The 17002-nt window shown below is 41.2% G+C and overlaps 2 protein-coding genes across 2 annotated transcripts; one reads left to right on the top strand and one right to left on the bottom strand.

The window, feature by feature from the left end:
- Positions 1–534: 534 nt before the first annotated feature.
- grhprb (glyoxylate reductase/hydroxypyruvate reductase b) lies at positions 535–3423 on the bottom strand. The gene is made up of 9 exons (XM_085459413.1): positions 3179–3423; positions 2623–2756; positions 2469–2541; positions 2191–2307; positions 1991–2079; positions 1786–1890; positions 1355–1490; positions 850–980; positions 535–760 (listed from the first exon to the last, which is right to left on the bottom strand). Exons 1-9 carry the CDS (start codon positions 3349–3351, stop codon positions 639–641), a joined length of 1080 nt encoding a protein of 359 aa, XP_085315539.1. The 5' UTR covers positions 3352–3423; the 3' UTR covers positions 535–638.
- A 1125-nt stretch (positions 3424–4548) lies between these two features.
- On the top strand, positions 4549–16985 carry uba6 (ubiquitin like modifier activating enzyme 6). Its single transcript, XM_085459402.1, has 32 exons — positions 4549–4571; positions 6445–6536; positions 6674–6768; positions 6856–6884; positions 7002–7096; positions 7853–7964; positions 8489–8569; positions 8672–8794; positions 8969–9092; positions 9307–9410; positions 9531–9593; positions 9978–10054; positions 10176–10242; positions 10374–10517; positions 10634–10780; positions 10860–10940; positions 11029–11106; positions 11196–11377; positions 11596–11701; positions 11797–11886; positions 11997–12077; positions 12177–12305; positions 12422–12473; positions 12591–12654; positions 12733–12802; positions 12889–12960; positions 13092–13215; positions 13357–13550; positions 13719–13846; positions 14497–14584; positions 14704–14798; positions 15114–16985. The coding sequence occupies exons 2-32, from the start codon at positions 6496–6498 to the stop codon at positions 15253–15255; spliced, it is 3078 nt and encodes a 1025-aa protein (XP_085315528.1). The 5' UTR covers positions 4549–4571; positions 6445–6495; the 3' UTR covers positions 15256–16985.
- The last annotated feature ends 17 nt before the right edge of the window (positions 16986–17002 follow it).

The raw sequence follows: 17002 nt of genomic DNA, 5'->3' as shown, positions 1-17002 counted from the left end.
ATTCAAGAAATTGCTAACATAGAAGCTGTCTGACAAAGCTAACTAGGCTAAAAGTTCTCAAAAAGCAACGCAACATGCAATGAGCAGCTGAGAAGCAATGTCACTGACACCTATCAGAGTGGAAAGAGTTACAGAGCCATTTCTTAGGCTTGATCCTGAATCCTGAAGGAGAATGTCCGGCTATCAGCTTTTCCCCACGCTTGAGTTGTGCAGCAGTACAATTATCTGAGCCAGGTTGTTCATGCGCCAACCCTCCAATGTGGCTGAAATATAACAATTCTGCAAAGAGGAGTGAGCCGAAATTCCTCCACAGAGATGAGTAAAAATCTTTTTGCAGTTCTTGCTGCCAAAGTGTGGGAAACCAGTAGGTTTATAGGAGCAATCACTTTTTCACCCAGGGCCTGCTAGGTTTGAATCACTTTTTTTTCCATATAATTTGAAAATCAGAAAGGGGGCAAAAACTTTTTCACAGCACTCTAGAATCCCAAACTAAAAAATGTGAAACTGAAGACTAAAGAAAAAGGAGACAGTTGCAACACTGCAAGGATTTACTTCAGTCAGCAAAATATATTTTGAACAGTAAGTAGAACTAATCATCCACTATTTGATCATTTTTTCAGAGTGGAAGCTGTTTCTTCTTAAAGCTTGAGCTCTTTGATCATCGGCTGCCCTCGCAGGCCCAGGAGGAGGTTGTTTGCCGCCAGGGAAGACATAGCATCACGGGTAGTATAGGAGGCACTCGCAATATGGGGTAGAATCACTGCAGGAAGAGAAAATATTAAAACCTAATGATAGGCAGAGAGGACCAAGTGTGATTTAAAAACCTGTTCAAAGTAGCAGAATGCCCACCACAGTTTTTGAGCGTAAACAGTGGGTGGTTGGTTGGCAGCGGCTCAGGAACAGTGACATCTAATCCAGCTCCTGCGATCTGCCCTGTGGACAGAGCTTCATACAAGTCTTCCTGGTTCACCACCCCGCCTCTGCACAACAGCAAAGTCAGTTATAGACTCAAAGGGCAGAATCCTCTCTGCTGATTGCCTACAGTACATATCCATTTCTCCAGATGCAAGTCACCGAGAAGTTAAATGATTAGTCATTCTAATTTCCTGTGAGTGAACTAGTCAACTGTGGAGGTCATTTTGTGAAACTGCGAGCAATTCTAATATCTCAAATGTGAATATTTGGATTTGAGGAAACACAATGGTCATTTCTTAAAACCGCTACCTTGCATTTTGTGTATTAAATGGTGATCAGTGAAGGAAAATAACCTGTTAAACATCAGGTTAATCAGTAATTAATGAGCACAACACTCACAGACCACTCTTGGGGTCATGCATGTATCAGGTAGGGATACCTGCTCGTGTTGATGAAGATGGAAGTCTTTTTCATCTTGGAGAAGAGGTTCTTATTGCAGATCTCCTTTGTCTCTGGTGTTAGAGCACAGCACACAGCCAGGAAATCTGACTGCTTTGCCAGCTCATCAAAAGAGACTAGAACAAGATACAGTGCAAGGTTATTAAAAATAAACTGAAAACTAAAATAAAACAAACCTTTTTAGCTGGTAGGAATCAGATGAAAACTAAACTAGATGCACTAATATCACTTTTATCATATTAGGTTTGTGGATGGCTCTTAGGACTTCAAGAAAGACTTATAAAAAGTCAAAAGGTTTTAAGTAGCCTTATCTTTTGACTAGCCCCTTAAACCTGCCTCTCATCTGCCCTGTTGGCAGGGGATCTTTTGTCCACATATCATAGAGTAACGTCCTTGCTGGGTCTTCCTTACCATATTCTGCATTGATGGCACTCGCCAACTCAGGCCTGGGGGCCACATCTGTGTAGATAAACTTCCTTACTTTGAAAGGTGCCAGACGCTCAGCAATGGCCACACCTTTGAGTACAATCACACACTGTAAAAAGCTCATAACTGACAGAAATGGCAGTTTGACGATACGCTGATGTAAAGGTTGTCTTAGTGACGTGCTGCTTACCGATCCTGCCTAGTCCGAGAATACCGACAGTGCTGTTGGCCAGCTCATAACCACACAGCCACAGCGTTCTCCACGTGCCCCAGCCGCCACTGGCATCAGTGAGAGAAAGAGAGAATTTGTTTTGCACAGTTTGCATTTTTGCATGTATGTTTTAGTAAGTTTTCCACACATGTGTGATCTTATTTTGTATATGACAGTACGTCTTGGCCTCATGTGTGGCCTCTATGAGCCTCCTGGAGGTCGCAAGCAGCAGAGCTACTGTCAACTCAGCAACAGCATCTGTCAGGACTTCAGGGGTATAACCTATACGGATTCCTCTGTAGGGGAACATAAACATTGCATACAACGTTACATGAATATTTCACTGCCTATTTGCATGTTAAGAACCTTTTTTCATAAAGGGAAGATCACTCTCAGTAGAGCCATGAACGGCATTCACACGTGTTACAATAAAATAAAACAGAAAGAGGGAACTCACCGTTTCTTCAGCTCATCCAAAGACAGATGATCGAATCCCACTGACATTGTACTGAGGACCTTCAGGTTTGAACCTGCAGGAATACATCACACATATAAAGACATGCAAGGCTGTTTGTTGCATTTAGGTTATTTGTCAAAGGCAAAGGGCAGACCTGCAGCGTCCAACAGTTCCGCATCAATTTTTTCTGTCAGCGTGCAAAGCAGACCATCTACACCTTTGACCTTCTGAAGGAGCTCCTTCCTGGGCACCGGTATGTCATCTGAGTCCCACAGCTCAAACTGCACCCTAGGGAAACAGAAATCACATGACTGAAGATTTAAATCAAATCCAGTTTTGAAAAAAACAAAAAAATCCCAAATGCATGAGCACAGGTTTCACATTTATATACAGATAATGGTTCTTCTTAGAGATACATAATCTCAAAGTGCTTTTCATAGAAATCCTGGGATTTTAAGGTGCAGTGAAACATTTGTGCAGTTCTCTTTCTCAGGGAATACCCTTTAGACTATGTGCTTTATTTGACGAGACCTTAAGGCAAACATTAGCAGTCATGTTTGTTCAAAGTAAATGATGAACCTCAGACCAGACATTCAAACTGCTTAAAGTGATCACTGTCAAATCTCCTGCGGCACACATCGCGTAGTTACATAAAAACGCAAAAATTTGTTATTTTAAGTGACATAACAGGATACTAAAAAAATACTCACTGTCCGGATTTGCGGAGGATCTTCAGGCCCTCAGGTGGGATCTGTCGTGTGACGTAGACGCGTGGCAGGGTTGACATCTCCCTCTGGATGTTGCTTGTTAGACCCCCGGTAATGTTCAAAGGAGTAACGGCGATCTTCTGGAGCCGACGGAGTGGCATGCGACTGCACCACATTGCAGCGTAAGTGCGTGGGCAGAGTGTCCACAGTGTAGGATGAGTAGACTCTGGAGACTGTTGTGGGATTTGTGTGTGATTCTGGCTGCAGATCAAGGGGGAGGCTCCTTTGTGAACTAACCAATATGATAAAAGGGCGGGAGTCTGAAGGCCATTGCATAGTCTGAAGGTCTGAAGGTTAGAGATACTTATCCCTAGCCCCCCCCCCCCCAAAAAAAAAAGAAGAAGCAAAAATCGGTCCAATTTTGTCTCTGATTATGGAACTGGAGGCACAAGCATAACTACCCGCTGCGACAAAGACAGTACCAGAATTGTGTTTTCCATCGAGTTGTGGTGTAAATGTTTCACTTAGCTGGTGAACTTTGTTTCTTTAAATGAGGGGGGGGGGGGGGACCTGAACATTGTTTTTTATCTTCTGCTTTCACTGGTTGCGACCAGTTTTTATATCTGGCTTTTTCCAACACGAGCCTGCCTGCGTTGTCATGAAAATAGAAAAGTTGTTGCTTGGTTGATTGCTTATTTTTTCTCAAACTGAAAAATAAAATACCCCTAACCCGTAATGGCTGGAGGAGGTATTGTCACACCTCAAATCCAAAGCGATAAAGCAGACTCATCATCGACAAGGTTGATTTAAGATAAGGCAATATTTTCTGACATGTTTCTGCTGTTTCTGTCCTGCTTTCAGTTGGATGGACCTTAAAATCATTATTGTGTTACAGGTATTACTTTTGTGCTATCTTTTTCTTTTATGAATAGAATGCATTGTTGTCACCATATTCACATATACAATATACATCTATACGGTGAAAAGTCTTAAGACACTCTTAATCACTTTATATTTTTATAGGAAAACGCGAAATAGACTCAGCAACTTATTGAAACATGTGCAAACACACATAGAAATACAGTATATAAGGGGAAAAAATAGAGTTTGTACAATTCTAATGAGCTCGGAAGTCAGTACTTAGTATTATTGGTAGAACAGTGTGTTATTTATTCTTTAACACAGCCTGGACACTCTTAACCTTTATTTCTTTAATTGTGTAGTCTTCAGGAATAGTTCTCCAGGCTTCTTGTAGGACATTTAAAGCTCTTCTTGAAATGTTGACTTCCTTTTCTTCCCTTCTCTGTCAACATGATCCCACACTGCTTCGGTAATGTTGTGGTCCGGACTCTGAGGAGGCCAGTCCATGACTGATAGTGTGTGTTTTTCTAACCAGGTATGCTTTTACTGCATTAGCCATTGCCAATCATGAGCTTTTCTGTTGGTAGTTGTTCAAAATGTGTGTTGATAATTCAATTTGTTTTGACAAAATCCCCAACACAACTGTCTGAAGTGCAGATTGAAACCATGACAGAGTCTCCACTGTGTTTTACAGACCATCACTTATAATTTGTAAACACTGACTTAGACACTAACTGTTCTACCTCTCTTCCGACCTCTTCTGCACATACTGATGAGCTTTTCTCCCTGCTTCCCCTCCTTAAGACTGGCTTCTTTTTTCTTTTTCTTTTTTTTTTTTTTGCCTGTCCCGTTTGGCTCTTTTGCCATCAGAATTGTTGTCTAAAGGCAAAGAAAGATGCCCAACGGATTTACTTTACCAAACTGACCATCCCAGCCTTGCCGTAATGGTCCATTTGATTCACCTTTTATTGTTTATTTTATTTTCACTTACTGAATACGGGACAGACTTGACTGGGGGAAAGAAGGGGAGAAAGAAAGAGGGAAAGAGAAACAGCTGAGAAGAGGGACGGGGGAGAAGGGCAAAAGACAAAAACCAACAGAACGGGCAGAGAAAAAAAAATGCATATATCAATCACCTGGATCACCTGCTGAGAAAGAAAAAAGAAAGCAAGCAGAAGAGAACAAGAGTAATAGAATAAACAACATCACAATGATATATGGGAATATGACAGTAAATACTAGACTGGCTTCTTAACAGCCACTGAAACAGTGAACAGTAGATTTATTAAATCAAGAGTCAGAAGCATCTCCCAGGACCTGTGTCAGATATTTGTTAGATGCTTTACCTGTTTTATTTTTTAAAAAATTGTTAATTTAATTTACTTATTTTGTTTTTTTTCCCACTTCTCAGTTTCTTCAATATTATTAAAGACACACTGCACAACATGTTCAGATATGCCAAGTTTTCAGCAAATAAATCCTGTGTTTTTGTGGGGGAGAAGGGGGGGGGGGGGGGGGGGGTTCTGCTTGTAACAAAGTGTCTAAAGATTCCATTTAAAATTGGTATTTTTCTAAGTTGTCTGTTACGTTTAGATCCTTGAATTTGGTGCCTTTTAGCTATTGAATGAGTCATGGATCAGTGTTAGGTTTTTTAAAAAGCAAGCAAAAAGAAATGGGTGGTAACTCAAGATTACACCTCTGAAAACAAAATGGTGAAATTTTATTCTTTAGAAAAATGTCACCCGAAATCTAGTAAATCATCATAAATGTGTGTTATTTTATCAACAACACAAAATAAGTAACGTTTATTCACAAATATAGTCCTAGAAGTTTCCGTGAAATGATTGGTTGACGTTGGCCACGTGAATGCGTTAACCCGGAAACACTCCAAGTTTTTTAACCAGTCACAGCCATTCATTCGCTGCAGCTCGCTGGGCTTACTGACAGGTACCTGCGTGTGATATTCTGACTAATTTTAAGTACATTTATAGCAGTGTTTACATATTGCTTGATAGAAACAACTATTCCTTAAACATTTGTCTACTCCCTGGAGTTATTTGTAGCCTCGTGTTTGTGTCGCCACTTTTAATGAGTTTATGAGAAGTGTCTCCGTAACCGGCACCGGGCAGCAGCATTAGCTAGCTGTAGCCGCTAGCGTTGAGCTTCGGCAACTTCATAAGTCATCTAGCTTTACTAAGGCACGTGTATTAACCCCTTTAATGTCGGGCTTTTTTTAAGCCGCTTGGTTAATTCAGTTCAGCTCAGCTCGGTGGGGTCAACCATGTTGCTGACAGCTAACTGGCATCAACAGTTAGTTAGCTGTGCGGCTCATTAACAGCAGGGCGTTGGTTTTAAATCTATATCGCTCAATCAGACAAGGTTAATTACTCTATTTATATTTTTAACAGGAAGCATCTCTATCTTTGAGGCACTTGCTCTCCCCCCCTTCCCCTCCCACCATGGCTACAGACTCGATGGAGATTGACGACTCTCTTTACAGGCAAGCCTCACCATCCTTATAATTTGCCTTTTTAATGGTTTATATTACAACCAGCGCCGTTATTGTTCGTGGTGTTTCCATTCGTCCTTCTAGCACATTCCTTCACAGTGACTCTTCATCTCTCTCTCACTCTTTAGCCGCCAGCGATATGTGCTTGGAGACAGTGCCATGCACCAGATGGCCCAGTCCTCAGTCTTTCTCAGTGGAATGGGAGGAATGGGAGTAGAGATAGGTAGGCAATATTTAATGGTTTGGTGTTTGTATGAGCCATGCAAGGAACTCTAACATGACTCTAAATCTTTTGGGTTTGGTTTCGCAGCAAAAAATATTGTCCTGGCTGGTGTAAAGGTAGGCGCGCTCTCTTAATATTACAGCAATGTGTCATTCTCAGCATCTTGCAAGTCCAAAGGTCTTGTAGTCATAATTGTTCGAACCTATTGTCCTGTTTGTCCTCTGTATGTACAGGCAGTCACGCTTCATGACACAAAACAGTGTGAGACCTGGGATCTTGGCTCCAACTTCTTTATCCGCAAAGAGGATGTTTTGAGCCAGAGGAGGAGGTAATGAACCCCACGGGCAGGACTCTCCTTACGCTCTTAAATAGGCATGCACCAGTGTAGCTTATTCATTCCTCATGAAGATTCCTTAAAGGAGCGGGCTGATAATATTGCTGAATAAATACATTGCAAACCATTCTCTTTTTATGTGAAACAGTCATTATTAAAATGACAAAATAACAAGATCAAAACCTAATTAATTTGAACTTGTTTCCTTTCATCTTGGTCTGTGCTTAAATTGAATTGATACATTTAAGCTATTGCTGCTCCCCTTTGTTACTGTGTATGTCTGTTTAACCATACCCTCCTTGCTTGCACAAGATAATTACGGACTGCACTAATCAAGTTGTGCAGTTGTAAAAACTTTACAACTGCACAACTTGATTAGTGCAGTCCGTAATTGTGTAAACTACACATCGATACAGAAATGGTGACACTGACAGGGACAGCACCATTGTCTGCTGTTGTCATCAGCTCAGCTGATCACTGTTTGGTTTCTGTTAAATCACAATTAGGTCACAAACAGTGAAAGCCACCAAAGTGACGATCCTTTCTTGTTAGTTTCATGTTGTGCTAATGTACCAAATAAAGAATAACATTTTAGTTCAGTTTAACTGAATATAATTGTGATTGACCAGTGCGTACCTGATACAGCTCTGAGTAGGTATCAGAGTGATAGGTGGTATAAACATTGAGACTGGTGCATCCTAACTCAGATACTTTCTCATGTTTACCCACTCCCTTGTGTTTCTCCCACAGGGTGGAGGCAGTGTGCCCTCACGTTGCAGAGTTGAACCCTTATGTCCACGTTGACATGTCTTCCTCTGCTCTTGACGACAACACTGATCTCGGTTTTCTCAGAAGGTACCAGGTAAGTCATTACCTTTCAGACTCCGGGTTGTAAGCTAACCCATGGTTAGTAGGACAGACATTTTTTTTTTTAATAGGTTGCTCCCACGCCCTCAGAAACCCCCTAGTGATTAAAAATATGAGGTGTAGAGAAGTATGAAGACACCCGCCCCTTCCCTGAAGACCAATGTGGCTTAACAAGAGTTTCCAATAGAAAGATTTCATCATAGAGAAACATTTCTGAATGTCAATAAAACTCATGAAGCTACTCCAGCAGTGTGATTCACTTCACAGCTGCCTCTTACAGATGTTCTAGTTATGTTTCTCCCCTGGTCTAAAGGAATGTTGAACCTAAAGGTCGGCATTTCATAACGGCACAGCAAGTCGCGAAGGGTTGATCTCGTTTTTATATCGATCATGTATTTGGCCACCAACTGGCATTCAATTTAAAATAAAATGCTTGTACGTAACTGCTTTTCTTCTCTACCGCATAGTCTGCTATGGACTCCAGGTAATGTTTATTGTCTGCTCTGCTTCCTCCTCTAGTGTGTGATTTTGACTGAGGCCAGATTGAGCCTACAGAAGAGAGTAAATGAGTTCTGCCACTCACAACAACCCCCTATCAGAGTAAGTCTGCTCTCCTTGTTGTGCTTATGCATTACAGTTGCACTGCGAGAGCTCACAGATGGGTAAATATTAACCAAAACTGTTGCGTGTGTATTGCTTCAGTTCATCAGCTGTGACGTGTACGGTATCTGTGCACGAGTGTTTTGTGATTTTGGAGAAGAGTTTGAGGTGTTCGACCCCACAGGAGAGGAGCCCAAGGAGGTTTTCATTCAAAGTATCACTCAGGTATTCCCCCCGACCACACCCCACAAAAAATAAAAAATGACAGATAAATAAATTGTTCCAGCTTTTCTTCAAAAAATTCAACACCTACAATTTGCAGTAAAGTTTGCCTGTTAATCTTCTGCTTAGTCAGTAAATGAGCGAACTTTGGGTGAACTTTTCTGCAAACTGTTTTAGGATAATCCTGGGATGGTAACCTGCATGGACAACCAACCCCACGGCCTACAGACAGGGCAGAGTGTTGTTTTCAGAGAGGTCGGTGGCATGGTGGAGCTCAACGGCACATCTCGGCAGGTTTCAGGTACTATGGTTACAATTTTATTACTGTAATGCATAACAGCGGCGTCTCCAAGATTATTGTTATTATTTGTACAAACTCAAACTGGTGTTTTTATTTATTTTGCTGGACGCAAATGCAAAAATGTATCTGGCAATGTCTTTGGTGACTTGTTTTCTATATGTATGTTCATATTAATTAAGTGTGTGTGTGTGTGTGTGTGTGTGTGTGGTTATAGTCCTTTCTTCTCACAGCTTTGCAATAGGAGACACATCTCAGCTACAACCATACACACATGGAGGTTTCTTTGTCATGGTGAAAACCCCTAAAATGTACAGATTTGTAAGTAGACTAGTTTTCATATTAACAGTGTTGTCCAGTTATGATTTAAAAACATGCAGATATGTTTAAATGACCATCACTTGTGTGTATGCTAACAATAACTCACAATATTTATTTCAGGAAACATTAGAGCGACAGCTGTGTGAACCTCGGGTCCTGACTCCGGACTTCAGTAAACCAGAGGTAAGAGGAAACTAGGTAGAAACTTATATCCTACAGAGGGGAATAGTGTGACATTTAAACATCGTTTTATTGCAGCTTCGTGACTCACATGGCTAAGAACAGTGTGAGTTAGAAACTGATCAAAACTTTCCCATGGCTCTCTTGCTACACAGTTGGTTCTCCTGACAGTATCCCACATGCTTAAACATACTGCCTTCACGTTTAAACAATAGAAACATGTACAGAGCAGAGATACCCTTTCTTTCACATTGATGTTTAACTAGGTTTACAAAACAGGTTAAACTAACGTAGACCCAGTGTTTCTTAGCCAAGTTCACAAATGCCTGTTTTTCTTTGAGTTTAAGAAGCCGATTTCTTCAGTCCTGTTTTAAATCTGCTTCTCAGGCCCCACTTCAAATCCATGCTGGCATGTTGGCACTGGACACCTTCCAGGAGCAGCACAGTAGACTTCCTAACACTGGGTAAGTAAAATTTCCATATCAGATCAGTACTTTTTACCCTCCAGTCTAATGTTGTGCTCTGCTTTCTCTGTGCGATATGATTGCTAAGCACTGAAGAGCGCCTTTTCTTTGATGTCATCAGGTGTTTACAGGATGCTGAGGTTTTACTAAAGCTGACTGAGGAAGTGAATGCAGCTCTCAAGAGCAAAGTGAGCTTTACTGTTTTCCACATTTCATCACTGCAAAGGCAGCCACTCATTGTCTGACAAATGACTGCATGCACACTGGTGTGATAACATTATACTCTCTTTTCCTCTCCTCTGTGACTCCTTCCTCCCAGGCTTCTGTGAATACTGAGCTAGTACGCTGCCTTTCAAGGACAGCAAGGGGTGCTCTCCCTCCATTAGCAGCAGCTGTTGGAGGTTTAGCCAGTCAGGAAGTTCTTAAGGCCATCACAGGGAAGTTTGCACCCCTGCAGCAATGGGTAGGTCACTAAATTTGAAGCTGTGGTTTTATAGCTCACTGTAAGCTGTTTTCCAACCCTGAAAGAAAATGTTTTATTATCCAGTTTTGTTTTGTTTTGTTTTATCGCATTTTTAGTTTTATCTTGACGCTATTGAGGTAGTCAAGCCACTTCAGCCTCTTTCTGCTGAGGAGTTTTCCCCTAGGGGTGATCGATATGATGGATTACGAGCTTGCATTGGTGACTCACTGTGTTTACAACTACACAAGCTAAGGGTCTTTATGGTAAGATTTAGAAGTTCTCAATGTGTTTAAGGTTTTTATTGAATCATGCTAGTTTACCCCAAAATAAATTATTTTATAGGTTGGCTGTGGAGCAATAGGCTGTGAGATGCTGAAAAACTTCGCCCTGCTTGGAATTGGATTGGCCAAGAGCTCAGGGGAGGTGGGTGTTTATTCTTTATGCATTTACCTAAGTTTTACCTCACTGTGAAAAGTTTACTGGAATTTCATTTGCATATTTAACTTCTCAGGTGTGCATCACAGACCCAGACCTCATAGAAAAGTCTAACCTCAACAGGCAGTTTCTCTTCAGGCCACATCATATACAGGTGAATAGACGTGCATTTCTGCACCGGTCAGGCTCGGGCTTGGTCAGCGCATTGCTGCATTTAAGCCGTCTGTTTCCTCTCTGCTTTAGAAACCCAAAAGTACCACAGCAGCAGAGGCTACTCATGATATAAACCCAGACCTACAGGTGGAAGCTCACCTCAACAAGGTGTGTCCGGCTACTGAGAACATCTACAATGACTCATTCTACTCTTCATTAAACATAGTGGTCACTGCGCTGGACAACGTAGAGGCACGGAGATATGTGGACAGGTTGGTGAAGACATTGTAACGATGAACAGCTTCACTTCATTCACTTCAGTATTCGATGTTCAATGAACCAAAGTGAAGCAGAATCCATGTGTGATTATTGTGACCCCTGACCTCATGATTACCATTGTCATGACATGAATCTAGAAGTTGCAGTTTAATAAAGTATTTGTTGTCATTTAAAAAGAGTTTTTCCTTTTTTGTAACTTATGTATTTTCAGCCGCTGTGTATCCAATCAGAGGCCTCTCCTAGACTCTGGCACCATGGGAACTAAAGGGCACACCGAAATCATTGTGCCAAACTTGACAGAGTCTTACAATAGCCATGTGAGTCTGTGGAAGAGGCTCATGTTATTGGTTTTCTGTGCTGGACATGTGCAGTCCCGTCACCAACCTAAAATCGCTTTTCTTCTGCCTCCCAGAGGGACCCCCCAGAAGAGGAGATCCCATTCTGCACTCTCAAGTCTTTCCCTTCTGTTATAGAGCACACCATCCAGTGGGCCAGAGATAAGGTCAGGCAGCTGAAAGACCCAACAGTATTCTTTTTCCACACTGCAAATTATTGTTTTGAAAGTCTGAGTGTACTTCCTAATTTTTATTTTTTAAATTTTTGGCTTTCTAGTTTGAGAGTGCCTTTGTCCACAAGCCCTCCATGTACAACTCGTTCTGGCAGACCCATTCCTCGGCTGAGGTGGTGCTGCAGGTAAGGCACAAGTGCAGTTTTCACTGATGAAAATCACCCCAGCAGTGCAGCTGTTTAATCAATAAAAACAACTTTGATTGTGTGTGTTTGTCTGTGTAGAGGATGCAGGCAGGGGAAAGTCTGGAAGGGTCATTCCAGGTCATGAAGCTGCTGAGCAGACAGCCCACTCAGTGGGAACAATGCGTTGCTGTTGCTCGTCTGAAATTTGAGAAATATTTCAAGAGAAAGGTAATGAAAATACACATTCCTATCGAAGGGGCTGTGTGGTTTACGATTATGTTTTGTTTGGTTTTTGTTTGTTTTTTTCTTTTCGTTTTTTTCACTTTACTGCTGTTTTCATGTAGGCCCTACAGCTGCTGCACTCTTTCCCCCTGGACACAAGGTTAAAAGATGGAAGTAAGTGTTAAATAATCAGATGGAAACCAGAATCAAGTTATCAAGCAAATTAACGGGTATAGCTAATTCATAAATGGCACGTAAAAGTATTTAGTGAAAAATCTCCCAATTCCTCAGGTTTGTTTTGGCAGTCTCCAAAAAGACCACCAACACCTCTTGAATTTGACTTGAAAGACTCTTTGTAAGTATGCCCTTCTGCTAACCGATAAGCTAAATATACTCAGATATTCACTTTTAAACTCTCCTCTGTTCCCATCAGGCACTTTGCTTTCATTGTGAGCACTGCCCGGCTCTTCGCAGGGATTTATAACATCCCTTATTCAGAAAGGGTGGGTGGCAAGCATTTAAATCTAATCGCACACATACACAACACACATACGTAATGACTTACTGACTGTGCGATTGTGTTTTTCAGGATCTTTCTGAAGAGGCTATTACCAGGATTCTTGCAGATGTCAAGATTCCAGAGTACAGGCCCTCAGAAAAAGTAAGCTGTTCTGTTGATCTGAACTTTACACTTTCAAACAAGCCCCCCCCCCCCAAAACAAAAACAAAAAACAAAACAAAACCAGAAAACAAACCACCCTAATCTTTTTGATGTGACTCTGTCCCTACCAGTGCATAGAAACAGATGAGACGGCAAGGAAGCCTGATCAGATAAAGATGCCTCTAAGCAGTGAAGAGGAAAGGGACGCCATCACTCATTTGGAGCAGGCTATTGCTACTGACAGGGTCACACCAGGTATGCAAATACTCAACATATCCTTTTTCTTTTTTTTTACGTCTGAAGGAGACACAAGCTGACTGACAAATTGAAAACGTGAAAGCTGGAGTGTTACATTTGTGATTAACGATTGGAGTGTGTGTCCTGTAAATTGTGCAGAACGGTTACGGATGAGTCCACTTCAGTTTGAAAAGGATGATGACAGCAACGGTCACATGGACTTTGTCGCATCAGCATCCTCTCTCAGAGCCATCATGTACTCCATTGAGCCAGCTGACAGACTTAAGACCAAACGCATTGCTGGGAAGATAATCCCCGCCATTGCCACGGCAACAGCTGCAGTGGCTGGTTTGGTGAGCACAGACCTTGAGATACTCGTGTGGTTTTTAAGGATTGCATCCAGCAGATAATGCTCATCATCCATTAGGTTATGTTTTGATTGAAGAATAAGGTGTACAATATGTTTTTAAAATGTTGATTTAATGGTATGGTAACCTTGTGTATTAATGTGATGCACTCAGGTGGCGCTGGAGTTGATCAAGGTGGTTGGAGGCTTCGGGTTTGAATCGCACAAAAACTGCTTCTTTAACTTGGCCATTCCTGTAGTCGTTCTTACCGAGCCTGCTGCAGTCAAACAGACACTCATCAGGTACACTCATCATATTCACGCTTTATCACACCTCCACAGAATAATGGGACTTTCGACAAATTACGATTTCATCCAGACATTGTGATGCAGCACAAGAGGTCGCCACAGTGCGTTGCTCTACACGTTTCATGTCACTTTTTTAAAAAAAAATTTAATATGCCAGATGCGCTTCCCGAAACTCCTCCTAAGGCATTTGTGTCTCCTGAGTCAATGATGAGCTCAGTTGTGGCTCCATGGTTTAGTTGTTAACATGTTCGCCTCACACGCGAAAGATCCCAGTGGGAAACGCAAATCCAGCCTCACGGAGTCATAAGACAGTGCGGTGCTAATGCCTGGAAGAAGGGTTCGGAGAGTTGTATCCGGAGTAAATGTCTGTGCCAAATATGCAGATCCATCCACAGCAGTGACCTCTTGTGAAATAAGGGGATCTCAGATTTTTAACTGATGCTATGAAGTTCCGACTTCCAGTGGACTGTTCTGTAAGAAGATGTTGCTGTTTTTGGATTCTGTGTACTGAAACTTTCAAGTCCTGCACTCTTAGTGACCACTTACTGTTGCACTATCACAGCATCCATGGGGAAATTACATTTACCATGTTGTTGTTATTATTATAATGTCATGTAGTAACAGCTCCATTGCATCTCTTCCAGGAACAACATCTACTACACCATCTGGGACTGCTGGACTGTCTTTGGCCACGAGGACTTCACTCTCTCTGACTTCATGAATGCTGTCAGGGTATGAAGCATTTACTCCCATTATCCAGTGATTTGCAGCTGTTAGATTATTGTATTCTTCCTCAGATTCTTGTTGTTGCAGAGAATATTTTCGTTAATGAGCTGTTTTGTTATTTACAGGAAAAGTATGGAATTGAACCCACTATGGTCGTCCACGGTGTAAAGATGCTCTATGTGCCTGTGATGCCTGGACACTCCAAGAGGCTCAAATTGACGTATGTGTTTTCCTCCAAACTTTTCCTTATTTCGTCTTTCTTTTTATAATAAGTGTTTTTGAAGGGAGTAGGCAATGAATGTGTTGCTTAAGGGCACATCAGAATCGGGAGGGTGGATACTCTTAAACAAGAGATTAAAGCAGAGACACTCACACTTCCCTCACACTGCCTACATAGTGTTTTCCTGGTCTAAACTTCCAGGTGTGTGCCTGTACATGTGCTCATTACATCGTTGTTTTTTTGTTTTGTTTTTTCAATTTGCTGAAATGTTCACAGTGCATTTATTCGTCTATCTTTGCCTCTGATTTTTCACAGGATGCATAAACTAATCAAGCCATCAGTGGACCGCCGCTACGTAGACCTTACTGTGTCATTTGCTCCCGAGGCAGATGGAGATGAGGACCTCCCTGGTCCTCCGGTCAGGTACTACTTCAGCCCCGATGGCGAGACTCCCTGACACCTCCCTCAATGTCATCCTCAAGCCTCTTGTGTCCTTATTTCCCTTCTTTTATGTAAATTGTTACACCCCAATTGCTTTGGCATGGGCCAAGAGTTTTCCCTTAGGATGTTACCTGACAAAGTCAAAACTCCTTGCCTTAGCACAAACCCCTCTTGTACTTCATGGAGCAAGAAAAGCCAGTCGTGGTCCCAGTTCCGTTTTTGTTTTTTTGTTGTTGTTTTCCCCTGTTGCCTAAGATCTAGCCAGTGGAACACAAGGAGTAGCACTTATAATTATACCTGTGTACATATACTTTGTTCCTTTTTTCTTTTTTTTTTTACTCTGGTGAAATGCACAGCTCTGGTTGTGTCGATGCCTTAATTGATTATTAACCTTTTTTTTTCTGTTTGTGGCAGCGAGTCTGACTAAAATCTGTGTTTACAGGAATCTTTAAACTCCCGACACACAGACCCATTTAGTTGTTGTGTTCAACTTTTTTCTTTTTGTGAGTTAAACTTTTGGCACAATAAAAACAAGTAGTTGGTAGGCCTCGCAACATCTTCGTCCTCTGAGTTCTTTGAGAATATTGCCAACCACAAATTTGCCAATTATTTTCTGTCTCCCTCTATAGAAATAAAATTTAAAAAAAAATCAAGATTTGTTGTATAATTTTAAGGTGCGAGAAGTTAAGTGGACAATGGCAAAACCACCAAAGATAGTGATTATCATTTTGTCTGCAGATTCTTTTTTTTTTTTTTTTTTTTTTTTTTTTTCCAAACACGGGGCATGGATATCACCCAGCATTTGAGAGCAACACACAAGCTTTGTTTTACTTAAAGGTTAAGCTGAAGTTGTTCTGCAGTCAGTCGGGTGTAAAATGACACCGTCAGTGTGTGGTGCACTTAAAAACAAAAAATGGGTTAAAAAAAAAAGTAAATTGTAGCTGTTAGTCTTACCTACCTTAATAAATACTTGGGTAATGACTACACTGACATTAGTTTGAGCAAACAAGATGTTCTTCATTAACAATACAAAAACTGACGTGAGTTTACTGTTTCACACATAGAAAAGCCTTATTTTGACAGACATTAATCATCTGGGATCACACTCCTGTGTTATAACACATTTGTTTTAAAAGAAAATCTTTGCTGTTCATGATTTGTTGTATTTGTTCATGAATGTCTGTGACATGTATTTATTTACTTGTTATGCTTTTTTTGTTTTTTGTTTGTTTGTTTGTTTGGGTCAGACTGAGCCTGTATTGATGAGCTCTAAGTAATGGTGCACTGGTTAAATAATCAATAATGAATAGTAGTCATCCAGAAAGTCTTTCTCCAGGTTTATAATTCTCCCTTTCATTAAGTTCCAGGTTAAAAAGAAGGCTTTCGATCAGTCTGTAGTGCCTACAGTGGCAATAACGTCAGTGTAGTTTTGAATGGAATCAGTTAAATTGAACTTTGTCTTGAAGATTAAGTCGCATCTTATCATCTGTCTTGGACCTTCTGGCTGAACACCACAACGAGATGCTTCCTCAGTGTTCCTTTGTTTCTCTGCTCAAAACCAGAGGTGGTGAAATTTCCTTTCTACAGCAGATGTCTACCCATAATGACAACACTTCTTGTGCAGTGAATTCATCATTTTAAAACAAAGCAGTGTTAATTACAGATACTGATGTATGTTCTTGTGACAGACAAGCTCAACCAGTGGTCCAATAAAATGTGAGATTTCAGGATGTCTTCAAAATTGAAGCTGCTGACTCGTTCTT

Source organism: Copadichromis virginalis, linkage group LG6, assembly GCF_057382275.1.
Source record: "Copadichromis virginalis isolate Kocher_CV1m ecotype Utaka linkage group LG6, C_Virginalis_male_GT1.1, whole genome shotgun sequence".
Taxonomy (NCBI): domain Eukaryota; kingdom Metazoa; phylum Chordata; class Actinopteri; order Cichliformes; family Cichlidae; genus Copadichromis; species Copadichromis virginalis.
Note: the sequence above shows the minus strand (reverse complement) of the source record. Positions and strands in the feature narration are given on the sequence as shown.

Coding starts and splice junctions, on each gene's coding strand:
- grhprb (XM_085459413.1), bottom strand. CDS start 3,351: ATGTGGTGCAGTCGCATGCCACTCCGTCGGCTCCAGAAGATCGCCGTT. Junction 2,757..3,178: donor ATCCTCCGCAAATCCGGACA/GTGAGTATTTTT, acceptor CTGTTTCCCTAG/GGTGCAGTTTGAGCTGTGGG. Junction 2,542..2,622: donor GGAACTGTTGGACGCTGCAG/GTCTGCCCTTTG, acceptor GTATTCCTGCAG/GTTCAAACCTGAAGGTCCTC.
- uba6 (XM_085459402.1), top strand. CDS start 6,496: ATGGCTACAGACTCGATGGAGATTGACGACTCTCTTTACAG. Junction 12,078..12,176: donor CGGCTGAGGTGGTGCTGCAG/GTAAGGCACAAG, acceptor TTGTCTGTGTAG/AGGATGCAGGCAGGGGAAAG. Junction 12,803..12,888: donor ACATCCCTTATTCAGAAAGG/GTGGGTGGCAAG, acceptor TGTGTTTTTCAG/GATCTTTCTGAAGAGGCTAT.